The following is a 22,269-nucleotide window of genomic DNA, read 5'->3' as shown; positions in this document are numbered from 1 at the left end:
CCTGGTTGTGATCGGTCTACTGCCTTAGCCATATATGTACGCTGTGTTGTTAGTATTTAGCCAATAGAAGCGCAAAGTGTTAGTGAATGTCACTATTTTACAGGAGGAGTCAAACAGAGGCGTTTCAGGCAGGGAAGTCAGGGGGGAGAGGGAACTTTGGGATTTTTGCCTTTGCAGCCATTAACATGCACACAAAACGATTATAACAAACTACAGGAAAGGGAAGCCCAAAAAAGCACATTCGGCCTCTATAAAATTTAGGAAGGATGTCATAAATTAGATTCTAGATTATTGTAGTTTTTAAGTATTTGTAATTATTGTAAGATGTATTGAAATATTATTATGATGTTTGATATTTGTTTTCTGTACCAAGACATATTTTTGATGGTAGTCTAAATAATACGGAATTTGCAGATCCCAGACATCTGTACCAGCACCACAAACACATGTTTTCTTTAAACAAATAAGTGCGCAGGGATATATAATTTGCTTATTGGATATTGCACTAGTCGATATAGAGAATTCAACTTAAAACTCTGATTATTGGGAAAGAATTAAAAACTCCACAATTTTTCCAATAACTGAACCCCCAGGCATTTGAAAAGTGTTGTATATTGTCCTACAGTGACATTGTCAGGGTTGGTTTTACAATACTGTAACAGGCCTGTTACGTAATCAGAATACAAAAATCAAGTAACTGTATTCAGCTCGCGTTACGATTTGAAAAACGAGTACCTGATTACAGTTACTTCGTAAACCTGACACGTGATTACATTTTGGATTACTATGAATTCATTGTAGGAAAGATTTCCTCACAACATTTAATATTCATTTATTTAGAAGGTACAGTCCGAATCATCACAGCGCACACAAACTTTTACCGCCGCCAAGATGGACAAAATAAGGGCGTTGAAAAAACAGGTGGCGGGTCCGCTCAATGAAACAATAACAACAAAACATGGAGGAACAAAAGTCTGCGTTTAAGTTGTGTGTGTGTAGAGGTGTGTGTGGTTAAAACACATCAGCCTGCGGTCGCCCTTTAGCCTTATGATTCTGAAGGTAAACACAGCGAAGGCGGTGCGTGAAAGGCGGTGCGTGAAAGGCACTGCACGCTCCTCTTCTCAGAGACTGAGTTAACCCTCTCGCTGCCTCCTGGCGCTGCAGAGATTTCATGAAGTGAAGGAGGTTTCCCTTCTATAAAACAGCAGATACTGTGAGTGTCACAGACATGAATACATAGATCAAGGCAGACTGGTGCGAACACTCTCCTGTTTTGCCAACCCGGTGCTTGAACAAATATAGCTCTACACCCCTGGCCGAAATGTCCTTAAAATTAAGTCAGAGTTCGACATTTTAATTCATGTCCTGCCAACACTGGCAAGACAGAAGGCGACACGCCCGTTCTAAGCCGTGTCCCTCACTCCTCACATCCCAAGCTGCATCCCCAACAAGTGTATTATGTTGTTACATCGTTTCAGATGTTATGTTTCAGTTGTGCTCTTGATATGCCATTAAAACAGTAAAAACACGTTCAGTTTCCTTTTGCTTTTTGTGTCTCCTGTACACCAAAACATACCCATCTGTGATGGAAAAAGAAAGTAACCTAAAAGTAATCTGATTACGTTACTTTTTTAAGACACGTAACTGTATTCGGATTACTTTCAGAGCCATGTATTCAGTAATCAGTAACTAACTGAAATTTACAAAGTAACCCTCCCAAACCTGGACATTGTAAATGACTCTCCTCTAATTCTCTCTTTCTGTTATTCTCCATTGCCCTTAGATCTTCGACACCATCATGGATAAGTGTGGTCTCCATTGTGAGGGGGCCGCAGCCATGGAGCCGATGAAGCTGAACGCACACAAACAGCCCACTTCCATGACCATGTGCCAGCAGGTAACACACACACACACACACACACGCACACGCACACGCACACAGATACTACGTATTTTAATATCCAGTATGTATGTGTTCTCAAATACAAATATAATTCAGACTGTTCTTGCACGGAGACAAATCTGCAAGAGTGACTATTTATGTAAAAAGTAATTTTATAAAATATAAGGTGAATGAGATTGATGAATGAATCTGGCTTTCCTTAGAAACTAGGCTAACCAGCACCATAATAATAAGACACCTTATTATTATTATATAAGGCCTGCCGCTTATTCTATTCTATAAAACTGGGTCTTTAAAAGTGAATTTAGAGATACCAAATCACTGCTGCTTCATGTCATTGATAATAAATGTGGTTGTTTTTTCTCTGTCCCAGGATCTGGTAGATCTTGTTCTATACCTGTGTGACTCCACCACCACCATCCATGCCTTCCTGGACATCTTCCCTGCCGCCTGCTCCAGCTTCCACTCCCACGGCTTCCTCAGCAGGTAACCAATGGACTGACCCGGTAGTACCGTAGCCACACCTTTCATAAAAGCTTCTCACCACCACTTTGTTTTCGTCTCTCTTGCAGACTGGTCTCGTTTTATGAGAGCGCTGTGCCCGACCTGGAGAAGGCGGTGAGGAAGAGAAACTTTGATGCTACAGGGTGAGTTTCTGCTGCATTTAAAAAACTTAATTAAAGCCAAAAGATTGACACCCACCTATGAATAATGTCCCAAACCATGCTTTAGTCTTCAGGAGGACTTGTGGAAAAGGCTGTCTCACTCCTGTCGTAAGATAGTGGAGATGGCCCAGCTGCTGCTGCATCACACCTGCCTGCAGCCCATCCTGGAGGGGTGAGACGTCCACACTCTCTACATGCATCTTAGCAGAATTGACATCCATATGCAAACATTAACTCGCTGCATTTGTTCTCTTGCAGGGGCGAAAACATGCAATCATGTGCAGAGGAGCTGCTACAACATTTCACATCTTTTTTACCTGAGAAAAGGTAAAACTACCGGTTCTGAGGGGTGGGGGCTTTTCCAAAGTGGGTTGTCTCACTTTTTCTATCTTCTAATGCAGCATCTACAGTCACTACTTTGACCTTTAGCCTTACACATGTTTACTCTGACTACTGGCATCACAATGTAGCTGTGAGGAAGTGTAGATGTAAATTCATGACTGACCGGGTCCCAATAATGACAATCTCAGTTCTCCCACAGATATTCACTTTTAATATCCTTTTAGTCAAAATATAGAAAATGTGAACTTTGGATCTGTGTTGTTTGACGTGCGATACAAGACACAGCAGCTTTTAGGCATGATAACAAATGATAACGCCTGATGCCGATTCTTTGTTTTCACCTGAAAGTGGGCGGGGCGATTATTTGGCCGGGTAGTGACGTAGCGCTGCGCTCATCTTTTGAGACACAATAACAAAGTGCATGATGGGATTTCCTTTTTCTTTGTCCCCTCAGGTTCTTGTCAGACTTTGATGAGCAGTTCCCCATCGCAGACTACATCAGCCTCCTACAACAAGCCCTCCCTGTCATGTATCCTTCACCGCTCTACAGGAAAAAAATATATTTTCTGAATCGGTTTCTACCAGATAATAACCATCTTTTCAGAGTTCATGTTTTTGTTGAGCTAGTAGAACAAATCAAGTCAAATTCGGGACAAAGATGGAACATACATTTTATGTTTCCACCGGGTAAAATGTTCTCTTGAGTGTATGGGCAGCATTTGGTTGAATAAGAGCCACATAGCTGATTTTTCTGTGTGCCGCCTTCTTTTTCCAACTGATTCCATGAGAACAGAGCACATGCCTCGCAGCAGGAGAAGCTTCTTTTCAACCTTGTGTTTTCCATATCATAACAAAGACTGAAAAGCTCATTTGTTTAAGCAAACAGCCAGCTGCAGGTGAGTGTGAGAGGAAGCATATGACGGTGGGGCTAGCCGCTATATGGTGAAACGAATATAAAGTAGCACAAACAACTAATAAAATCCATGAGTGCAAACCTAGTCCGTCATACAGCAGCAGTGATACGTTGTCAAGATACTACTGTCAAAGAAACAATATAAAAGCTCTGGGAGCATTTTTTTTAATGAAATGCTGGGAGGACGCTCTGCCCAGTGCCCAGCCTGCCAGAAAAAGGCGCCATGTGGACCAATCAGCAACTATTTAGAAAATCAATTGTGTAGGTTTATAGAGCCTATATAACCACATCAGATTTTCGTTGAGTTAGTAGAGCAAATCAAGCTACATTTGGGACAAAGATGGATAATACATCTTGTGTTTGCAAAGGTAGAAATTACATTCAAATGTTACACCTTTTAATATCTAGGGGCATAGTATCCCTTACCACCCTATTTCGGACCGCAATTGGTAAGATGAATATTGCCTTTTCAATAAGATCAGGTCAACCACCAGTTTTAGTGGAGGGATATTCAGGATGGACGAATGTTCTCACAGCCATACTGTAATATTAGCAGCGGTTAATGCTGTCTGCAGTATTGATGGTTTATTTCCCCTAACTGCCTGCTCCGATCAGAGATGAGACCCGGACCTCCTACCTGCTGCAGGGGGTGCAGAGCGCCTGGGACTCAGTGGGCCACCGGAGGCCACACAGCAACAGTCAGTATCAGGGAGCAGCGGGCGGTGCTGCTGAGGCCCGAGAGCCAGAGAGAGGGGGGGAGGGCCTGAGGGGGGCCGAGGCCATGGTGGACGCTCCCCGAAAAGAGAACAATGTTGTGAGTTCTCTAATTGTTATCAGATATCTCATAAGCAGCATGTCTTCATTTGTCTTGCTTTTTTCAACATTCAACATTCAGTTCACATGACTAGTGATAGTGACTACTAACGAGTGTGCGCATACACACTATTTAATGAACATATAGGTTCAACTTCTGAATTATAAAAATAACAAATGGAAGAAAGAAAGCCATAAAGCAGATTCAGGTAGAAGGCGTAGAGATCCACACTTGAAGTATTAGCCTACTGAACAGTACAGCTTACAGGGAAGAGATAAGAGCTGATACTATACTGCAAACTTTTATTTTGTTTTGTAACATTGTTATCCTGCTTGCAATCATTTGTAGAAATGTCTTTTTTTTTATGTAAGGGAGTATTGCAGTAATGTAATCCAGTTACATGTCATTATTAACTCCCAAAGCCTGTATATATGTATATCTTTGTTAAACAAAGAAAACCCATAAACAAACTTTAATCTAAAAAGCAAAACAAAAACAGAGTAGAGATCAATAAAACATATATACCAGCACCTTTATCAGTACAACTATAATATTATAATCCATTTCATTAAAAACTGAAATGACAATAAGGATAATGAAGTCTCTGCTCGTGATGCCCCTCTCAGGGAGCGGTGTGTGCGGTGAGCGAGGCGGAGCAGGAGTCTCTGCTGACCTGCATCAGGGGACCTGCTGCCGGACCTGCGCGAGGCTTCCTGCTGGCCCTGCCTCAAGGAGTACCAATACAACTCTGGAGCCTGGTCATCAACAACATCCTGAGGACGGCCTGCCCCCAGCCTGGACCAGGCTGGACCGGAGCCATGCCCAGGTGAACCCACCACACAGGGGTACCTTTACCTAAAAATGCTCTATTATATAATTATTGCCACATAGATCGGCCAAACACATTGTACCTAATGGCCTAAGAGGCGGGACATATTCTACGCAGTTGGAGCAATCACCAACAGAGCCGGCCAGCTAACCAATCAGAGCAGACTGGGCCTCTGTTCAGAGGTGCTGCATTGGATTAGCTTGGATTCTGAAAATCTTTATTTGAACAAAGTTTTGTTAACAGGCGGTTCCTTCAATGATGGTTCAACAGTGCAGCAGATTATTGTTCTCAGTCATCTGTTCCTATGAATTAGGCTAACCTCACTTTTAAGCTAGTAGCATCAGAACGTGTGTGTAAGTGACAGCCTGTTCCGTACAAGCTTAAAAAACGTGTTTATCGTCTCAATATGGCGAATAGAATTATATGTTCTGAAAGCCACATTTTATTTAAATAATCAACACTGAATCCCAAATAACACAATCACAAGTTTCTATTATCTCTCAGAACGCAATTAAAAATCTGTCTGACTTTGATAGAGAGGGGCACATGTTAGAAATTAATTGCGTTTTAGTTCAAAAATGTCACTTATCTTTGGCTACTCTAATTTCTTAATTACTCGATGCATTGTCATAGTAATGCACGCCCCTACGCAAATCACGTATAATTGTATTGGAGCGTTAGCGAATCGAAAATAAGTTAACAAAGGAGTCCAATGGAGGTGGGGGTGGGGGGACTCGACTCCCTTCTGGAGGATTCTTTTAGTGATTTTAATCTTTGCAGACCCATTAACATGCCACACAAACCTCTGTAACACACTATGGGGAAAGGGAAAACCCCCAAAAGCATAATAGGGCCCCTTTAACAAGATGAAACATTCCAAATCTTCAGCATTATTGCTTGTTAAATTATATATATTTGATAACTTCAGTTAATGATAACCTAAAATTGCTGTTAATACTTTTTGGGACAAACTCCACAAAATGAATCAAATCTATTGCAGATGATTTGTAGGAATGGGTGTAGTGAATCATTTGAAAGCCAAATGAGTCCTCAAAGCTGTGTTTGGACTCCCGTTCTTCTTCTGTCCTTCAGGCCAGTGGTGGGGAGCCGCTTCCAGATGTGCCTGAACGTGCAGTATCCAACGTGTTCGATGATGACGAGTTTTGACGTTTTCCGCAGAGCACAGGTGGAGTGTCCCGCATCTGGAAAGGCAGGAGTAAAATGAGCCAGAAAGAATACTGCCTCTTTATGTGCTTAAAAAACCCTACCCAAAATGTTTAGTGAAAGCAAAGTAGGATTCTTAATAACGCTAAAATCATTTAACATATTACAAGAAAGAAGAAAAGGACTGCCTGTGATCTGCTCTTTGTTTATTATAAATTCTTGCCAGGAAAGGGAGAGCGCAAAGAGTTGCTGAACGACAAGCAGCACATAGCGGACAGAAAGCTTCAGCTCCTGTCCTACGAGACGGTGGTGACGAGTGGCCTGGAGCCTGGAGAACCCGAGGCGTACAGCCTGGATGACTACGACGGACGAGTACGACGACACTACGAATGGCAATGAGCCAACCGACACGGACGGAGGACCAGTCTGGACTGAGCAGGAGTACCACAGTGTATGAGAAAGACCTTTCAAAGAGACATTTATGCTGTCCACAGCGGACGCGATGGCAATGTTTGCGGCCGATTACATGTAAAGTCAATGCAGAGACGGCGGACGGACCGCAAATTCGCTCCAACGGCAAAGCATGAAGCGGTGTATGCGAATTCCGCGGCGCGATGAAGGGGGCCGCGACCAACGCTCAAGTTCAATTTTTCAACTCGAGCGTTCATTTTCGCGTGACGAGGATCTCGTGGTAGCGCAACAGCGGTGAGGATCTCAAGCCTGCCGTCATTGACGTTCAACAGACATCAGCCGTTAGCTGTTAGCTGTCAGCACCACAGAGCTCACAGCTTCCTCATATCTGTTCAGGGAAACTGGCAAAAGTTAAACAAGTACAAACCACAGACTGTCTGTGTCATGGTGAAATACACGTCGCTGGTTATTTATGTCTTTCGTATAGCCGTTGTTGTGGGAGTGTGGAATGACGCATTACCAACGTTAGCTGGAGCCTTCGACCCAATTCTCCATTCAGAAAACACGCATTTTAAAAGGTGTTTCGTCCCGCCGTCTTGTCTGCAACTTGTCCAGCGTTAATTCATGGTTTTTACTAAGCCGGTATCAGTATGTTGTTACGTCGCAGTCATTTAGAAACGTGTATTACAATTTAATCACGGGTAAAATCATGTTCGTTTGGTGGTAGTTAGCCCCCGAGCCAGCGCTGTCTTGTTGAATGACCCGGCGATAAACCACCAGCTTGGCAGCCCGCGGTGAATCTCAAGCGATCCTTCGACCTCGTGTCCGGTGTGAACGCAGCATTAGGCTCACACTCTGTCGGAAACCAGTCTGCTCTGATTGGTTAGCTGGCCGGCTCTGTTGGAATTGTTCAAAAACTGCTTAGAAATCACCACCCATTAGGACTATCATGAACGAATTGCGCTAGAGTGCTGGCCAATTGGAAGCGCNCACAGATACCACATCTGTGGCATATACTTGCCACAGATACCACGGAGTAGCGGCCTCTGTGGCAGATGCCGGAAGTACTTGCCACTGCCTGTAGATGCCACGAAATGAGCCAGGCCCTACTGGCTTTGCCTCGGCCACGGCTGAGGCTGCTGCCCTTCGGGCCTGTCGGTACCTTGGAACTGCTTTGGGAGTCCCCCGGGATAACAAATCCCTGAAGGCCTCCTTCTTCAGTCGGACGGCTTCCCTGACCACCGGTGTCCACCAGGAGGTTCGAGGGTTACCGCCCCTTGAGGAACCTAAGACCTTGAGACCACAGCTCCCCACCACGGCTTCGGCAATAGAGGCTTTGAACACCGCCCACTCTGGTTCAATGTCCCCAACCTCCACAGGAATGCCTGAAAAGCTATTAGACAATCCTCTTTACAATTGAAAACTCCTGCATTTTAACATAGGCCTACAGTAAACATGTAGGAGAAGATGGGCTAAAATCCAATAGAAAAGGGAGGTGTTTAATATGTCTAAATAAGTTTTGATATCTGATATAAGTTTGGAGTCACTTGGTAACAAGACATGGTATGTATTTTTTTATTTTATTTAAGTAGCCCTTTTAATAAACATTCCCTAATTACTTTTATTTACAACAGAGTATTTTGGACTTTAGAATTGCTACTTGTGTTTTACATTTGTAGTCAATCAGAGAATATGTATTAAGCATAACATAGGGTGTATTTAATGGTACATTTAAGGGTATTTTTGTTTTGGATGACCAAAGTTTGAAATCAGTATTGGAAAACTATTTTACGTGAATCCATTAAATCATGGTCACTATGGCAACGAAGTTTTTTTTGTACTACGTCACTACCGGTAGAATTCGGGACGCCAGGATGTGCGCTGCTCGATGAATGAAACTGAACGGCAAACTTGATTCATTCATTCAACTTCCCGAAGTAATTTGGCAGTGTTTGTCCAGCATTACACGCTAGCTTGCCCTACCAGGTAAGGATGCCAACACCTTGTAGCTTAGTGAGCTAATGATAGCTTGTTGGCTAGTTGCCTGGCGTGTTTACATTGTTGCTAGTCACTGTTAGCCATCTCATGCTAAAAATATAAACAGCAGACACTGTCAAAGTGTCTGGTGCGATTAAGGTGGCATTTGGCCGTTGTTTCTTGAATCAGCCAGCCAAAACAACACATGTTTTACAATAAGGATGGCATATTTTGCTCTATGTCTTTAATTATTAGCTACTTTCTACGTTTTGCTCAAGCAACAGCCAACAACAGTGTGGGATCCTGACACATCTCCTTGTTTCTTTCCCCTTTATCTGTAAGGTACGTGTGCATGTATGTTACTGTAGCTGGAAGTATTTTAGCTTGAAAGGGTGTGCACTCGTATGCGCGCGTGCATTCTTCCAGCTGCAGTGTGTGTGTATGTGTGTGAAGAGCCCGTTAGTGACATGTCAGTATCAGTGATCATAAAGTGGGGAGGTCAGGAGTACTCCATCAGTTCTTTGTCTGAGGAGGACACAGTGATGGACCTGAAGCAGTCCATCAAGAGCCTGACTGGGGTTCTGCCGGAGAGACAGAAACTACTAGGACTTAAGGTCAAAGGTGAGTGGTCACAAATGTTATTTTTGCCATACGATATCCAAACCAAGTGGACAAGATTTTATTTTCTGTTGTGCCATCATTGTTGATTATAGAAACATCTCACCTAAATGATATCAGCTTCTGATCAAACAAATCCACCACTACGTTTCCCAAGGCTTTTTTATGTTTATCCAGATTCGTAGCATAAGCTGATGTTTTACAAGTCAATTTCTGAGTCTGTTAACTGCTTGAGTGTCAAAGTTTTCCACCTGTCCGTAGTTTATACATTCTTTTTAGTTTAATTGTGTTTTTAAAAAAAGCTAAATGAATCTCCCTTTTCTCCTTCTGTTCTTTCTCTCTTTCATTCCTGCTTCAGGTAAACCTGCAGAAGATGAGGTGAAGCTGGGCTCTCTGAAGCTGAAGCCTAACACTAAGATTATGATGATGGGTACCAGAGAGGAGAGCCTGGTAGGTGACAGTGTGAAAGAGAAGTTCACTGACTATACATACATATTACTAGTTTCCCAATCAACTGGCTGTGTCCCTAAGAGAACAACTATCTTGGAGTTTAACCAAACCTGATAGTCATTGAGAGAGCATTTTTTCGTACTCGTTAGTTAATAGTTATGGTCACCATCTAGCTTTAATCTAATTGTCAATAAGTGGTGTGATGGATGATGATCCTGCTATTGCAGATCGTGCTTAAATTCAACAATATTGATTGTGGTAACATTTTTATAGTTGGGATAATCATGACACATATGTGAGTTATGAAAGCTGTCTAGCTTGCTATTAAAGTGAAAAATAGAGCCTGTTAAAAAAACAAAGATAGAGGACTATTATGTGAGTAATACAGCATTTAATACATTTATTTATTTTTTTTATGATGGGGAGCTTATTATTTGTTATTGTCTTATTCAAGCTGGTTTGATTTCACTTAAGGATGAGTGCCATATTTTTGATGAATACTTATTTCAAAATGTTTTAAGAAAACATAACATAAGGTTTCTCCATTATGTTTCGTGAACGCATGGATTTTGGCCCGAGTTAACTTGATACGAAAGGTTTAAATCGTCCCATGCCTGGTTGTGTCTAGGCTCCCCTTGGCTGACTGATACACTTTAAAATGTTTTCTGTTTTGTGCAGGAAGAGGTTTTAGCCCCTCCCCCGGAGAACGATGACGTGGTCAATGACTTTGACATCGAGGAGGAGGTAATTGAAGTGGAGAACAGGTGAGCTATTCTAATGGGAAATCTATGTCTGTAAAGAAGCAAGATTTAACTTTTGAGAAAGCGTAAGGAAATATTTCTGAGAAACCAATGTTGTTCCGTGGCTGCAGAGAGGAGAACCTGGCTAAGATCGCCCGCAGAGTGAAAGACTACAAGGTGGAGGAAATGAACCCTCCCAGAGAAGGCAAGGGGCTTCTGGTCCTGGATGTGGACTATACACTGTTCGGTGCGTTACAGTGGCACAGACACTTGTCTTTTTTACAATATGATTGATAAACACCTGACTGTATGACTTGTCTAATTATAGCATGCTAATAGTAAGAACTTTAACACTGCGTCTGCAATGTTTCTTCTTCTGACTAATTTAATATGGCTTAAATCTGCAAGAGGCTCATCAGGTGGAAACTTGTATGAACACATTTTTTACATATTGATACAAAATCTTTATTTTGTAATGGAACTCAATATATCAGGACACTTTCAAATATATAATGCCATCACTGTTTGTATAGTTGCTCGTTTAATCCGAACACCATGTATTCATGTCTGCCTCTTTTGCGTGTTCAGATCATAAGTCGTGTGCAGAAACGGGTCAGGAGCTGATGAGACCGTACCTTCACGAGTTTCTGACGTCAGCCTACGAGGACTATGACATTGTCATCTGGTGTATGTATCTCCTTTTTGTTTGAGCTTTTCTTCCTTTTTTGAAGGAGGCTCTAGTTAACATATGTATGGCTGCAAAAATACTCTACAGCAGTTTCTTAAATAGTTTACTTTTTACTTTGTTTATTGGACAGTACATTTGTTCTTGCCACTGAATGCCATCAGTACAACACTACCTCAGTTCTTTGCACAGAATATGCACAGAATCTTTTGGCCGGTTGTTCTTTTTGATTTCCTGTGTGTGCTCTTACCCCAAAATCTCTGCTTGCTATAAATACATCTTAAATATGTGCTTTCTCTTCTCAGCTGCTACAAGTATGAAGTGGATTGATGCCAAAATGAAAGTAAGTATACCACTTGTGTTTGAGCTCAAGCTACATTACTACTGCCATTACTGTACTGTACCCTTTTCTGCCAAAAGGTGGCAGTGTTAATCAATTCAACCCACAGTTTTTTGGGTTAAGAGTGGAAGAGGACATAACGTGTGTGTGTGTGTGTGTGTGTGTGTGTGTGTGTGTGTGTGTGTGTGTGTGTGTGTGTGTGTGTGTGTGTGTGTGTGTGTGTGTAGGAGCTGGGAGTAACAGACAACCCTAACTACAAGATTACATTCATGTTGGACAGTGCAGCGATGATCACGGTACATACCCCTAAGAGAGGGGTTGTGGAGGTTGGTACACACTCGCTGCAGTTTCACATATTCCTTATACAAAGTTATTGTTCACAGCAGAAGAAAGCATTTATATTTAGCTGTTGTATAGCTTTTTGCTTAATTAGGGATTGAGCCTTCATTTGTGCTGTATCCACAAATCCAGGTGAAGCCCCTGGGCGTGATATGGGGGAAGTATGGAGAGTTTTACAACAGGAAGAACACCATCATGTTTGACGACATCGGACGAAACTTCCTCATGAACCCACAGAACGGACTAAAGGTAGGCGGTCAGCATTATCGTCATTGTTTGACACGTACATTATGCCCATATTTGGCTGAATGTCATTGTTTGTTTGTGTGTGTGTGTGTGTGTTAGATCCGACCCTTCATGAAGGCCCACCTTAACAGAGAGAAGGACAGGGAGCTCTATAAACTAGCTCAATACCTCAAAGAAATCGCCAAGCTCGAGGACTTCAGTGGACTCAACCACAAACACTGGGAGAGGTAAGAACACATTGGAACATCAAATGCTCGAAGCACCTGTTACAAATTCCTTATACAATGAAAACAAATATGCTAGGTAAATGGTAAAAATGCCTACATAGTGTACATCCAAGACCTCCATCCAAGTGTTATGTTGACTTTAACATGTTTGTGTGTGTATGTGTGTAGGTACCTATCTAAGAGACAGCACCACTGAAATGGGAAGGCATCCTGGGCAAAGACTTGAGATGGACGCTACCATCACATCATCCAGTTCTCTCACACACACACACACACACACACACACACACACACACACACACACACACACACACACACACACACACACACACACACACACACACACACACACACAAACTTTACTTCAATCCAACACTAACCCTGCAGCCACCAACGCTCAACAGCTCGCGTCTGAGATGGGCTTCCCAATTTGGATATTTGCATGTTCTGGCCAAAATCTTGGAATTGTTTTTTGCATTTGTTACAATAACAACTGCATTTACCACACGTATGTTTAGTGATCATAAAATACACCTGTGTGGGCTAAACAAACTACCCTTATGTTTGAGGCAACATGCAACTGTGACCAATAAAATGCTACCTGCCTACTTCAGTCAGGAGTCTAAAATACATCTTATTTGAATCTGCTTGGCCTTCAGGATGGATGGATTGGGTTTACAGCAATTTCTCTTTAGAGGTAATGTGAAGTTGCTTGGCTTTCACTCAAAAGCTAACTTTGCCCTGAACACACCAAGCAAGAAAACACAGATTCAAATATAATTTCACCAGGGTTAAAGTCAATAAGTTGTTTCCCACACCCCTGTACACAATTGACTGAGATTAGCCATCAGAAAACACAATAATGCTACATTCTTAATGTAATGAATGAAAGAAAAATAATAAATGTTAGTTCAACAAGAAAGATTTAACAAATGGCACATTTACTGTAGTTCATCTGGCATGGTAAATCTGACGGTATTGAGAGTAAGGGTCAAACTTATGCTGCAACACAATTTGATTTATTAAATAATATGCAATAATCCTCAATGTTACTGGGGCATTAACAGCCTTGAGATTGAGACAGGTTGTATCGAAAATACCATCAGAGAAATTGGCTGTCATGCATGTTGTGAGGGAAATCTTGTATGCAGGGGTCAGTGGACCCAGGCCTGTAGGCTGGGGGGGATGGGTGGACAGGGGTGTGTGCTTTGCCCATTGTTACATGCCATCTCTGTTACGTGCAAAGGATTGGCTCTATTTTTATTTCATGCACAATTCCTTAATACATATTTGTGAGGTTACTTCATATGTTGATTAACAAAATGAGGACAAGGTGCTCGGAATGCAAGAAACTGACAGCACATAATGTGCATGTTCCGTTCATTCTTTTTTTGGTTTTTGGTAGCTGCTTCATTATTGAAATTAATTGTGTCTGCACTTATTGTCAAAGTGGATTTTAAGTTATGGATGAAGAAGAGAAAGGGAAAGTGTGCCCATCTTTATGATCAAGTAGCACCTGAAGCTCTTGGAAACATCAGGGATGTGATTTATTTTCAGATTTTGTCAAGTTTACAGCTCTCTTGGACATTTTACTCCTTTTTTCATTTCATGACACGATTTCTTGAGATCTGTCTTTTTATGTTTTCCTCATCACATCCCTGACATCGTGGCTGTAAATATGACAATAAACCTTTTTTTTGTACTTAAATGGACTGTGTTGTTTATCGTTCCTTGAATCATTTAAAATAGTAGAGGATTGACAGGAAATACCACTGCATTTGTACAACAAATAATCAAAAAGTGCAGTATATGAATGTTCATCAGTTTATTATGAAATGTTATGAAGACACATTTTAGAAACAATTCTACAATGATAGTTATAAATAAAAGTTAAAAAGTGGTAAGATCTACAAATAATAATTGTATCCGCATATGAAGTTCCATTAAGACAAATAGAGTGAGTACCAATAAATACTGTACAGGTAAAAGCACAGCATCACTCTGTTGTGAGTAGCTTTAAAAAAAAGTTGAAAAATAGAGATAGAAACATATTTTCTTGCGTCCTTGTCTTCTTGCATACTTTATGGCTTTGGTCTGGTTTAAGAGCATTTTCCTTTATCCGCTCTGTAGACAGAAGAAACATTAAAGATCAGATTCATGTTGGTGGCATGATTTGGTATCATTTGAATAAAACATAATCCCCATAAATGACTAAAACAGTTCTTACTCCCGATGGTAATAGTCATACTTACTTGCATTGGCTCCAGGGGCTTAATAGGCCGTTGGTGTATTTGTCCTGAGCTCGCACGCAAAAAACAAACTTGCTGCTTTTGACCTTGACCTGATAATTGGTGTCCTGAGTTGTGTTAAGCTGCACAAAAGAAGAGAGGACACATTCAAGAGAATGAATTGTGGTTTAACTGTAAGTCAGCATATGGTTAGTGTGACTTTAATATAGTCTCATGTACATTGTGCATGTTTTGATTACCATTATGATCTCTTCACTGTCACAGGTTTGAGATTTTTTGACAATCTTGACCTGGAAGTTCAAGCCAAAGAAGGTTCTGGGCACCTCCCAGGACTCGGGGTAGCTCCAGCTGAACACCTCCCCATCGACCAGCTGCAGGTTAGGGAGTGTCTCAGGCCTCACTTTAAAGGGTGAGGAGGGAGAGGAATGAGGTGGAGAAGGGTGAAACAATAAGGATTGTAACAGTAGGTAAAACAGAAGAAAATAAGCAGCGTCGGGGGGAGTTTGGGTATACTACCAACAACTTTTTACTTTGGAAGAAGTTGAATTACAGCGAAGCTAGTGTGGGGAGGAATCTAGTTTGTTTTACTAAATATATGTAGAAATAGCAGTCCTAACTACTCTGGATTAAAAACAAATTGTCAATGTATGTGATATAAAATCATAACTAAACATTACACAAATAAGTTACATGCCAGCTAAAAATAATTATATGATCTATTGAATTCATTTAAAAATGGCAGCCCTTTTAAATAAAAAATAAACAAAACTCCGCTAAAATGTTTCCAACTTAAAAACAGGTCTAAAAAATTATCTAAAAGCTCAAGCATAAATAACGGGCTGAATACAATAGAGAAGCAATTTGTGAAAAAAATCATTCCAAATAACAGTCATTTACAGTTCAAAGTAATTTAACCACTTAAATCACGTTGCAAATATTACAAAAAGTGTAGTCTTTTTAATATTCTAAATCCTTCACAACATGTTGCACATTTCTGCTCTTTTTAAAGAAGCATAACTCTCCACTTTGAATATGGTATTGTCATATTTTATTACATTTCACTGCACTCAGTTTCCTACAGAACTACATTTTGTGTAAATATTGTCTTTATTTTTCATTTGTTGCAATAGTCTTTTTTTTCTTCGCTTGAACTATTCCTTTTTTAGGTAACGTATTCTTCTTTCAATGTCTCTGTATGCACCCCTTACACCAAAGCAAATTCCTCGTATGTGTAACCCAACTTGGTAATACAACTGATTCTGATTCTGAGATGTTTAATTAAGCTACTCCCAATAAGAAAATGATAAATGGATGAAAATAAGAAGACACAAAATCCAATCACTTACCGATGTCTCTCAGGTAGAAAGTCTTGCCGTAGGCCTCGAGGAGAGAGAAGTTGTGGATGTAGATGGTGAGGGAGATGCTGTTCTGTTCCTCTTCGAATGGGCAGCGGTTCTCCTGGCAGTGAATCCCTGATCCATCAGCATTCAGCTCACAGGAAATATTCACTGATTTACTAGATTGAAGACAAACCGGTTGGAACAATACTATCTAAAACAGGTAACATGTCCTATTCCTGATTGAAATGAGCACAGATCATTAGGAGGAGTGTTGTGTGAGATATGACGTCCTCACCGTTCTACTTTCACCAGGAGCACGGCGGCGTTGGTTCTGTACTGCGTTCTGGTCCAGGAGCAGTTGAAAGAGCCGTTATAGTTCACTGCTTCACAGTGGATTTCACCTGGAGGAACAGAAACACAGTTAGTCCCTCTCTTTGTGTTCAATATTGGGAAGACTTTATCTCTATGTGTTGCGTTGAGAGCACTTTATATTGAAGGTCCCAGCATAACAACCATTAAATCATTGCAAACTTAAATTCAGGACATTTATTATGACTGCGAACAAGCCATCAAACTGAGCAGAGGATTGTCAGCTTCATAACAGCCGCCTCACTATATTTCACATTTTGTTCAAACAAATGGAAAAGGTATTTTTATCTGGAGTACACAACACTTTTGTGGACTAGGAGCAACACGTTTGGTGTTTTCTCTGACAATATGGTGATGGGTGTCAACTTTGGTTTGGTTAATTTATTCCGAAGTAATGTTATCAAAGTATCAACATTAATGTAACAACGACACTGCTGTCTTGCTCGTTTCTTCCTCTTTATGTCAGTTGTTTTCCCTTCACATCATCACTCTGCTACTCCTTTCATCCACTTTGTTTTGACATGTTCCCCACTCCTCAAGGTAAATGTCTGTTGTGTTGCCTGTCTGTTTTTATAATAATATTTTCTTCCTCTGGCATTCTCTTCTTATCTCAGCTCTTTGCTGACATCCATAAAATATCTCACATAAAATGCATACTGTATCTCGGTCTGTTTTATGTTTTTTTAAATGTTTTTTTTCTCCTTGCTGCCATACTCCATCTGTCTTATCTTACCCTTTCCAGGGGGTTTTTCTTCCAGTATCACAGTCTTGTTTTCTGGGTCTAATTGGATCAGGATCACGGTGTGGTTGAGGTATTCTCCGTTCTGGCTGAGGTGACATGAGTAATTTCCTCCCGCCAACTCCTTCACCAGCACCTTGATGTCGTTTCCCAGCAGACCTGGCACTATTTCACCTAAAACAAGGACATAGGTCAATGTACACGAATGCTTCACAACTTTAAAGAAACACAGATAAAATTTCTATTCGACTGAAAATGTCCTGTAATCTCTCTTAAAGGTCTCCTATTATGCTCTTTTTCATCAATATATTATAGGTCTCGGATATATACAAAACATGTCTCTGAACGTTTGGCTGAAATACCAAACAGATCATTGCAGCATCCCATAATCCCCTCTGTTTCAGCCCTGTTTCAAAAGAGCTGATTATCTGCCTGTTACTTTAGATGAAAATAAGGAGCCACTCCCCACACCCCTCTGAGAGATATTTGGTTAAAAAGAACACCATGGTGCTCTAGGAGGAGATTCAGGTGATAAGGTGGGCGGGTGTTACCTTGGTTGCTGATTGGCTAATGGTTACACAAGCCAAAAAATTGTTATGACATCATAAAGTNCACACCGACGGCTAGTACACCGGTTATTGATTTATTATCAGTCAAGGAAATCCATTTCCAGGGGGACACACACCCGAAGTTGACCCGTACCGAGCCCAGTCGACCAGGTATCCGACCCCCGGAGTCCGCCGAGGAGGGTCCTATCAACAACTACTGGTCGGTAGGTCTCAACAATCCAACCATCGAGGACACTCCCGTCCGGTCGTCCTTCGGGGCGGGGCTTCCAGGTCCGTCCGCGTCCAGGGACTGACGTCCAGTTCGTCATCTGAGGACGGATGGCGGAGCGGAGTGGCGTTGTGTGGCGAGAGAACGTACCTCCGGAGTCTTCGCTCTCTCTCCCCCCTCCCGGTCCCGCTCCGGTACCACCTGCGAGGGGCTTTTCTCTTGTTACAAACACTCAGGAGATTAACAGTAGTGCATAAAGTATTACTGTCGTACAGAAGTAAACAGAACGAAAAAGTTGTAAGTACTAAGTCAAGTGTACTATCACTATGACTGATTGCTCACGACGCATATATATATAAATAACTATGAATATCCAAGTTGAAAGACGTTAATATTTTTGTTTACTTCTTTCTTTGGTATTTCGTCTAAGTCCATTCTTCGCATTCTAGGTGTGAACTTCATAATCAAATGACTTGTCATGTCAATGTCCTTCTCTATTCACGACTATGATATGCCGTTTGGAAAATAAAACAAAACATTGTATCAATATGTCGAACGTTAGCAACATCTTTGCAGAATTATTACATTCCCTCATAACGTCATTGACATGAGGTCAATGCTACAGTAATAATTTGAGGGTTTCGGACAATATAATACCATAAAGAACACAGTTTGTTTCCTTTTGGGTAATGTTGCGTTTGAACATATTTAGATTTTGCGTTGTTGTTTGTCACCACGTCGCTCTCGATCTCTAGTTATTTTTTGTATATCATATGGTCGTCGCGAATAGCGTCATTGTGATATTATAGTAATAGTCTAGGTAAAGTAATTTTTGACTTTACTGTTATTTCCTATTACTTCAGAGACGAGCACCTACTGGGCGAGAGTCCCTCGACCCACGACACCGCCACTCGCTCCGCCTCGTCCTCAGAGACGACTGGACGTAGTCCCTGGACGACGGCCCTGGACCCGCTCCGAAGGACGACCGGACCGAGTTCCTCATGGTTATGTTGAGACTCGGACCAGTAGTTGTTGTAGGACCTCACTGGCCGGACCGGGGGTCGGACCTGGTCGACCTGGCTCGGTACGGGTCCACTGGGGTGGTGTGTCCCCATGGAAATGGATTTTTACGAGGTATTAAATAATAAACGGTGTATCTAGCCGGTTGTGTAACATGCATTACCGGATTCTCCGCCCTGTATAGATGCGTCAACTCGTTAGTGTTGTCTCGGCCGGTCGATTGGTTAGTCTCGTCTGACCCGAGACCAAGTCTCCACGACGTAACCTAATCGAACCTAAGACTTTAGAAATAACTGTTTCAAACAATTGTCCGCCAAGGAAGTTACTACAAGTTGTCCGTCGTCTAATAACAAGTCAGTAGACAGGATACTTAATCCGATTGAGTGAAAATTCGATCATCGTAGTTCTTGCACACACATTCACTGTCGGACAGGCATGTTCGAATTTTTTGCACAAATAGCAGAGTTATACCGCTTATCTTAATATACAAGACTTTCGGTGTAAAATAAATTTTAGTTGGACTTAGGGTTTTATTGTGTTAGTGTTCAAAATAATAGAGTCTTGCGTTAATTTTAGACAGACTGAAACTATCTCTCCCCGTGTACATCTTTATTAACGAAAATCAAGTTTTTACAGTGAATAAAAACGATGAGATTAAAGAATTAATGAGGCTACCGTAACAGTATCATTACGTGCGGGGATGCGTTTAGTGCATATTACATAACCTCGCAATCGCTTAGCTTTTATTCAATTGTTTCCTCAGGTTACCTCCCCCCCACCCCCCCTGAGCTGAGGGAGACCTCCTAAGAAATCCTAAAATTAGAAACGTCTGGTAATTGTACGTGTGTTTGGAGACATTGTGTGATACCCTTTCCCTTTTGGGGGTTTTCGTATTATCCCGGGGAAATTGTTCTACTTTGTAAGTTTAGAAGTCGTAATAACGAACAATTTAATATATATAAACTATTGAAGTCAATTAACTATTGGATTTAACGACAATTATGAAAAACCCTGTTTGAGGTGTTTACTAGTTTAGATAACGTCTACTAAACATCTTACCCACATCACTTAGTAAACTTCGGTTTACTCAGGAGTTTCGACACAAACTGAGGGCAAGAAGAAGACAGGGAAGTCCGGTCACCACCCCTCGGCGAAGGTCTACACTGGAGCTTGCAGTCATAGGTTGCACAAGCTACTACTGCTCAAAACTGCAAAAGGCGTCTCCTGTCCACCTCGGGCCAACACATTGTACGTAATGGCCTAAGAGGCGGGACATATCTACGCAGTTGAGCAATCACAACAGAGCCGGCCAGCTAACCAATCAGAGCAGACTGGGCTCTGGTTCAGAGGTGCTGCATTGGATTAGCTTGGATTCTGAAATCTTTATTGACAAAGTTTGTTAACAGGCGGTTCCTTCAATGATGTTCAACAGGCAGCAGATTATTGTTCAGTCATCTGTCCTATGAATTAGGCTAACTCACTTTTAAGCTAGTAGCATCAAGAACGTGTGTGTAAGTGACAGCCTGTCCGTACAAGCTTAAAAAACGTGTTTATCGTCTCAATATGGCGAATAGAATTATATGTTCTGAAAGCCACATTTTATTTAAAATCAACCTGAATCCCAAAATAACACAATCACAAGTTTTATTATCTCAGAACGCAATTAAAATCTGTCTGACTTTGATAGAGAGGGGCACATGTAGAAATAATTGCTTTTAGTTCAAAAATGTCACTTATTTTTGCTACTCTAATTTCTTAATTACTCCGATGGCATTGTCATAGTAATGCACGCCCCTACGCAAATCACGTATAATGTATTGGAGCGTTAGCGAATCGAAAATAAGTTAACAAAGGAGTCCAATGGAGGGGGGGTGGGGGGGACTCGACTCCCTCTGGAGGATTCTTTAGGATTTTAATCTTTGCAGACCATTAACATGCACACAAACCTCTGTAACACACTATGGGAAAGGGAAAACCCCCAAAAGCATAATAGGGCCCCTTTAACAAGATGAAACATTCAAATCTTCAGCATTATTGCTTGTTAAATTATATATATTTGATAACTTCAGTTAATTGATAACCTAAATTGCTGTTAATACTTTTTGGGACAAACTCCACAAATGATCAAATCTATTGCAGATGATTTGTAGAATGGGTGTAGTGAATCATTTGAAGCCAAATGAGTCCTCAAAGCTGTGTTTGACTCCCGTTCTTCTTCTGTCCCTTCAGGCCAGTGGTGGAGCCGCTTCCAGATGTGCTGAACGTCAGATCCAACGTGTTCGATGATGACGAGTTTGACGTTTTCCGCAGAGACCAGGTGGACATGTCCCGCATCTGGAAAGGCAGGAGGTAAAATGAGCCCAGAAAGAATACTCCTCTTTATGTGCTTAAAAAACCCTACCCAAAATGTTTAGTGAAAGCAAAGTAGGATTCTTAATAACGCTAAAATCATTTACATATTTAAAGAAAGAAGAAAAGGTGGGACTGCCTGTGATCTGCTCTTTGTTTATTATAATTCTTGCAGGAAAGGGGAGAGCGCCAAAGAGTTGCTGAACGACAAGCAGCACATAGCGGAGCAGAAAGCTCGCTACCTGTCCTACGAGACGGTGGTGGACGAGGTGGTCCTGGAGCCTGGAGAGAGCCCCGAGGCGTACAGCCTGGATGACTACGACGACGAGTACGACGACACCTACGACATGGGCCAAGTGGGAGCCAACGACACGGACGGAGACAGTCTGCTGAGCAGGAGGTACGGCACAGTGTATGAGGGGAAGGGGAACCTTTCAAAGAGGACATATTATGCTGCGTCCACAGCGGACGCGATGCAATGTTTGGGGGCGGCGCGATTACATGTAAAGTCAATGCAGAGACGCGGACGGACGCAAATTCGCTCCAACGGCCCACCCTCGCAGCGACACACGACTGTCGATTTGTCGATTGCCGACTACAAAAGCCAACTTGCAGTTACTGCCGTCCGACTCTTAAGGAGTGGCGAACTAACGATGGTGCTCTAACAGTGCGCTTTATACTGCGAGCTCAACTTTTTTAACATTGAACTCGCAAACAGCGCGCCGGGAAGTTAGCGCGGCGCCTTAAGCGTATGTGCGCAGAG

At 41.8% G+C, this 22,269-nt stretch overlaps 4 protein-coding genes across 5 annotated transcripts in view; 2 read left to right on the top strand and 2 right to left on the bottom strand.

Moving 5' to 3' along the window:
- The window catches only part of glg1a (golgi glycoprotein 1a), a 170,534-nt gene that overhangs the window by 25,837 nt on the left and 122,428 nt on the right, over positions 1–22,269 (bottom strand). The window lies entirely within an intron of this gene.
- The window catches only part of ascc2 (activating signal cointegrator 1 complex subunit 2), a 39,661-nt gene that overhangs the window by 13,068 nt on the left and 4,324 nt on the right, over positions 1–22,269 (top strand). The window contains exons 3-12 of the mRNA XM_010769932.1: positions 1,784–1,897; positions 2,277–2,389; positions 2,476–2,550; positions 2,636–2,740; positions 2,827–2,895; positions 3,365–3,439; positions 4,439–4,637; positions 5,264–5,463; positions 21,387–21,506; positions 21,682–21,906. Of these exons, the coding sequence (XP_010768234.1) occupies positions 1,799–1,897; positions 2,277–2,389; positions 2,476–2,550; positions 2,636–2,740; positions 2,827–2,895; positions 3,365–3,439; positions 4,439–4,637; positions 5,264–5,463; positions 21,387–21,506; positions 21,682–21,906 (1,280 nt within the window). The 5' untranslated portion in view covers positions 1,784–1,798. The remainder of the gene's footprint in view (positions 1–1,783; positions 1,898–2,276; positions 2,390–2,475; positions 2,551–2,635; positions 2,741–2,826; positions 2,896–3,364; positions 3,440–4,438; positions 4,638–5,263; positions 5,464–21,386; positions 21,507–21,681; positions 21,907–22,269) is intronic.
- Positions 8,909–14,365, top strand: ublcp1 (ubiquitin-like domain containing CTD phosphatase 1). Its single transcript, XM_010769931.1, has 11 exons — positions 8,909–9,027; positions 9,361–9,639; positions 9,995–10,086; positions 10,765–10,850; positions 10,958–11,073; positions 11,415–11,513; positions 11,817–11,854; positions 12,079–12,177; positions 12,323–12,439; positions 12,536–12,663; positions 12,832–14,365. Exons 2-11 carry the CDS (start codon positions 9,423–9,425, stop codon positions 12,857–12,859), a joined length of 1,020 nt encoding a protein of 339 aa, XP_010768233.1. The 5' UTR covers positions 8,909–9,027; positions 9,361–9,422; the 3' UTR covers positions 12,860–14,365.
- il12bb (interleukin 12B, b) overlaps positions 14,569–22,269 on the bottom strand; it is a 14,165-nt gene continuing 6,464 nt past the window's right edge. The window contains exons 4-9 of the mRNA XM_010769933.1: positions 17,355–17,534; positions 16,548–16,653; positions 16,259–16,428; positions 15,152–15,312; positions 14,916–15,034; positions 14,569–14,787 (exon numbers count right to left, since the gene is read on the bottom strand). Coding sequence (XP_010768235.1) covers positions 14,763–14,787; positions 14,916–15,034; positions 15,152–15,312; positions 16,259–16,428; positions 16,548–16,653; positions 17,355–17,534 — 761 coding nt within the window. The 3' untranslated portion in view covers positions 14,569–14,762. The remainder of the gene's footprint in view (positions 14,788–14,915; positions 15,035–15,151; positions 15,313–16,258; positions 16,429–16,547; positions 16,654–17,354; positions 17,535–22,269) is intronic.

This window comes from Notothenia coriiceps, unplaced genomic scaffold, assembly GCF_000735185.1.
Source record: "Notothenia coriiceps isolate Sejong01 unplaced genomic scaffold, NC01 NC01_scaffold00008049, whole genome shotgun sequence".
Taxonomy (NCBI): Eukaryota; Metazoa; Chordata; class Actinopteri; order Perciformes; family Nototheniidae; genus Notothenia; species Notothenia coriiceps.
Note: the sequence above shows the minus strand (reverse complement) of the source record. Positions and strands in the feature narration are given on the sequence as shown.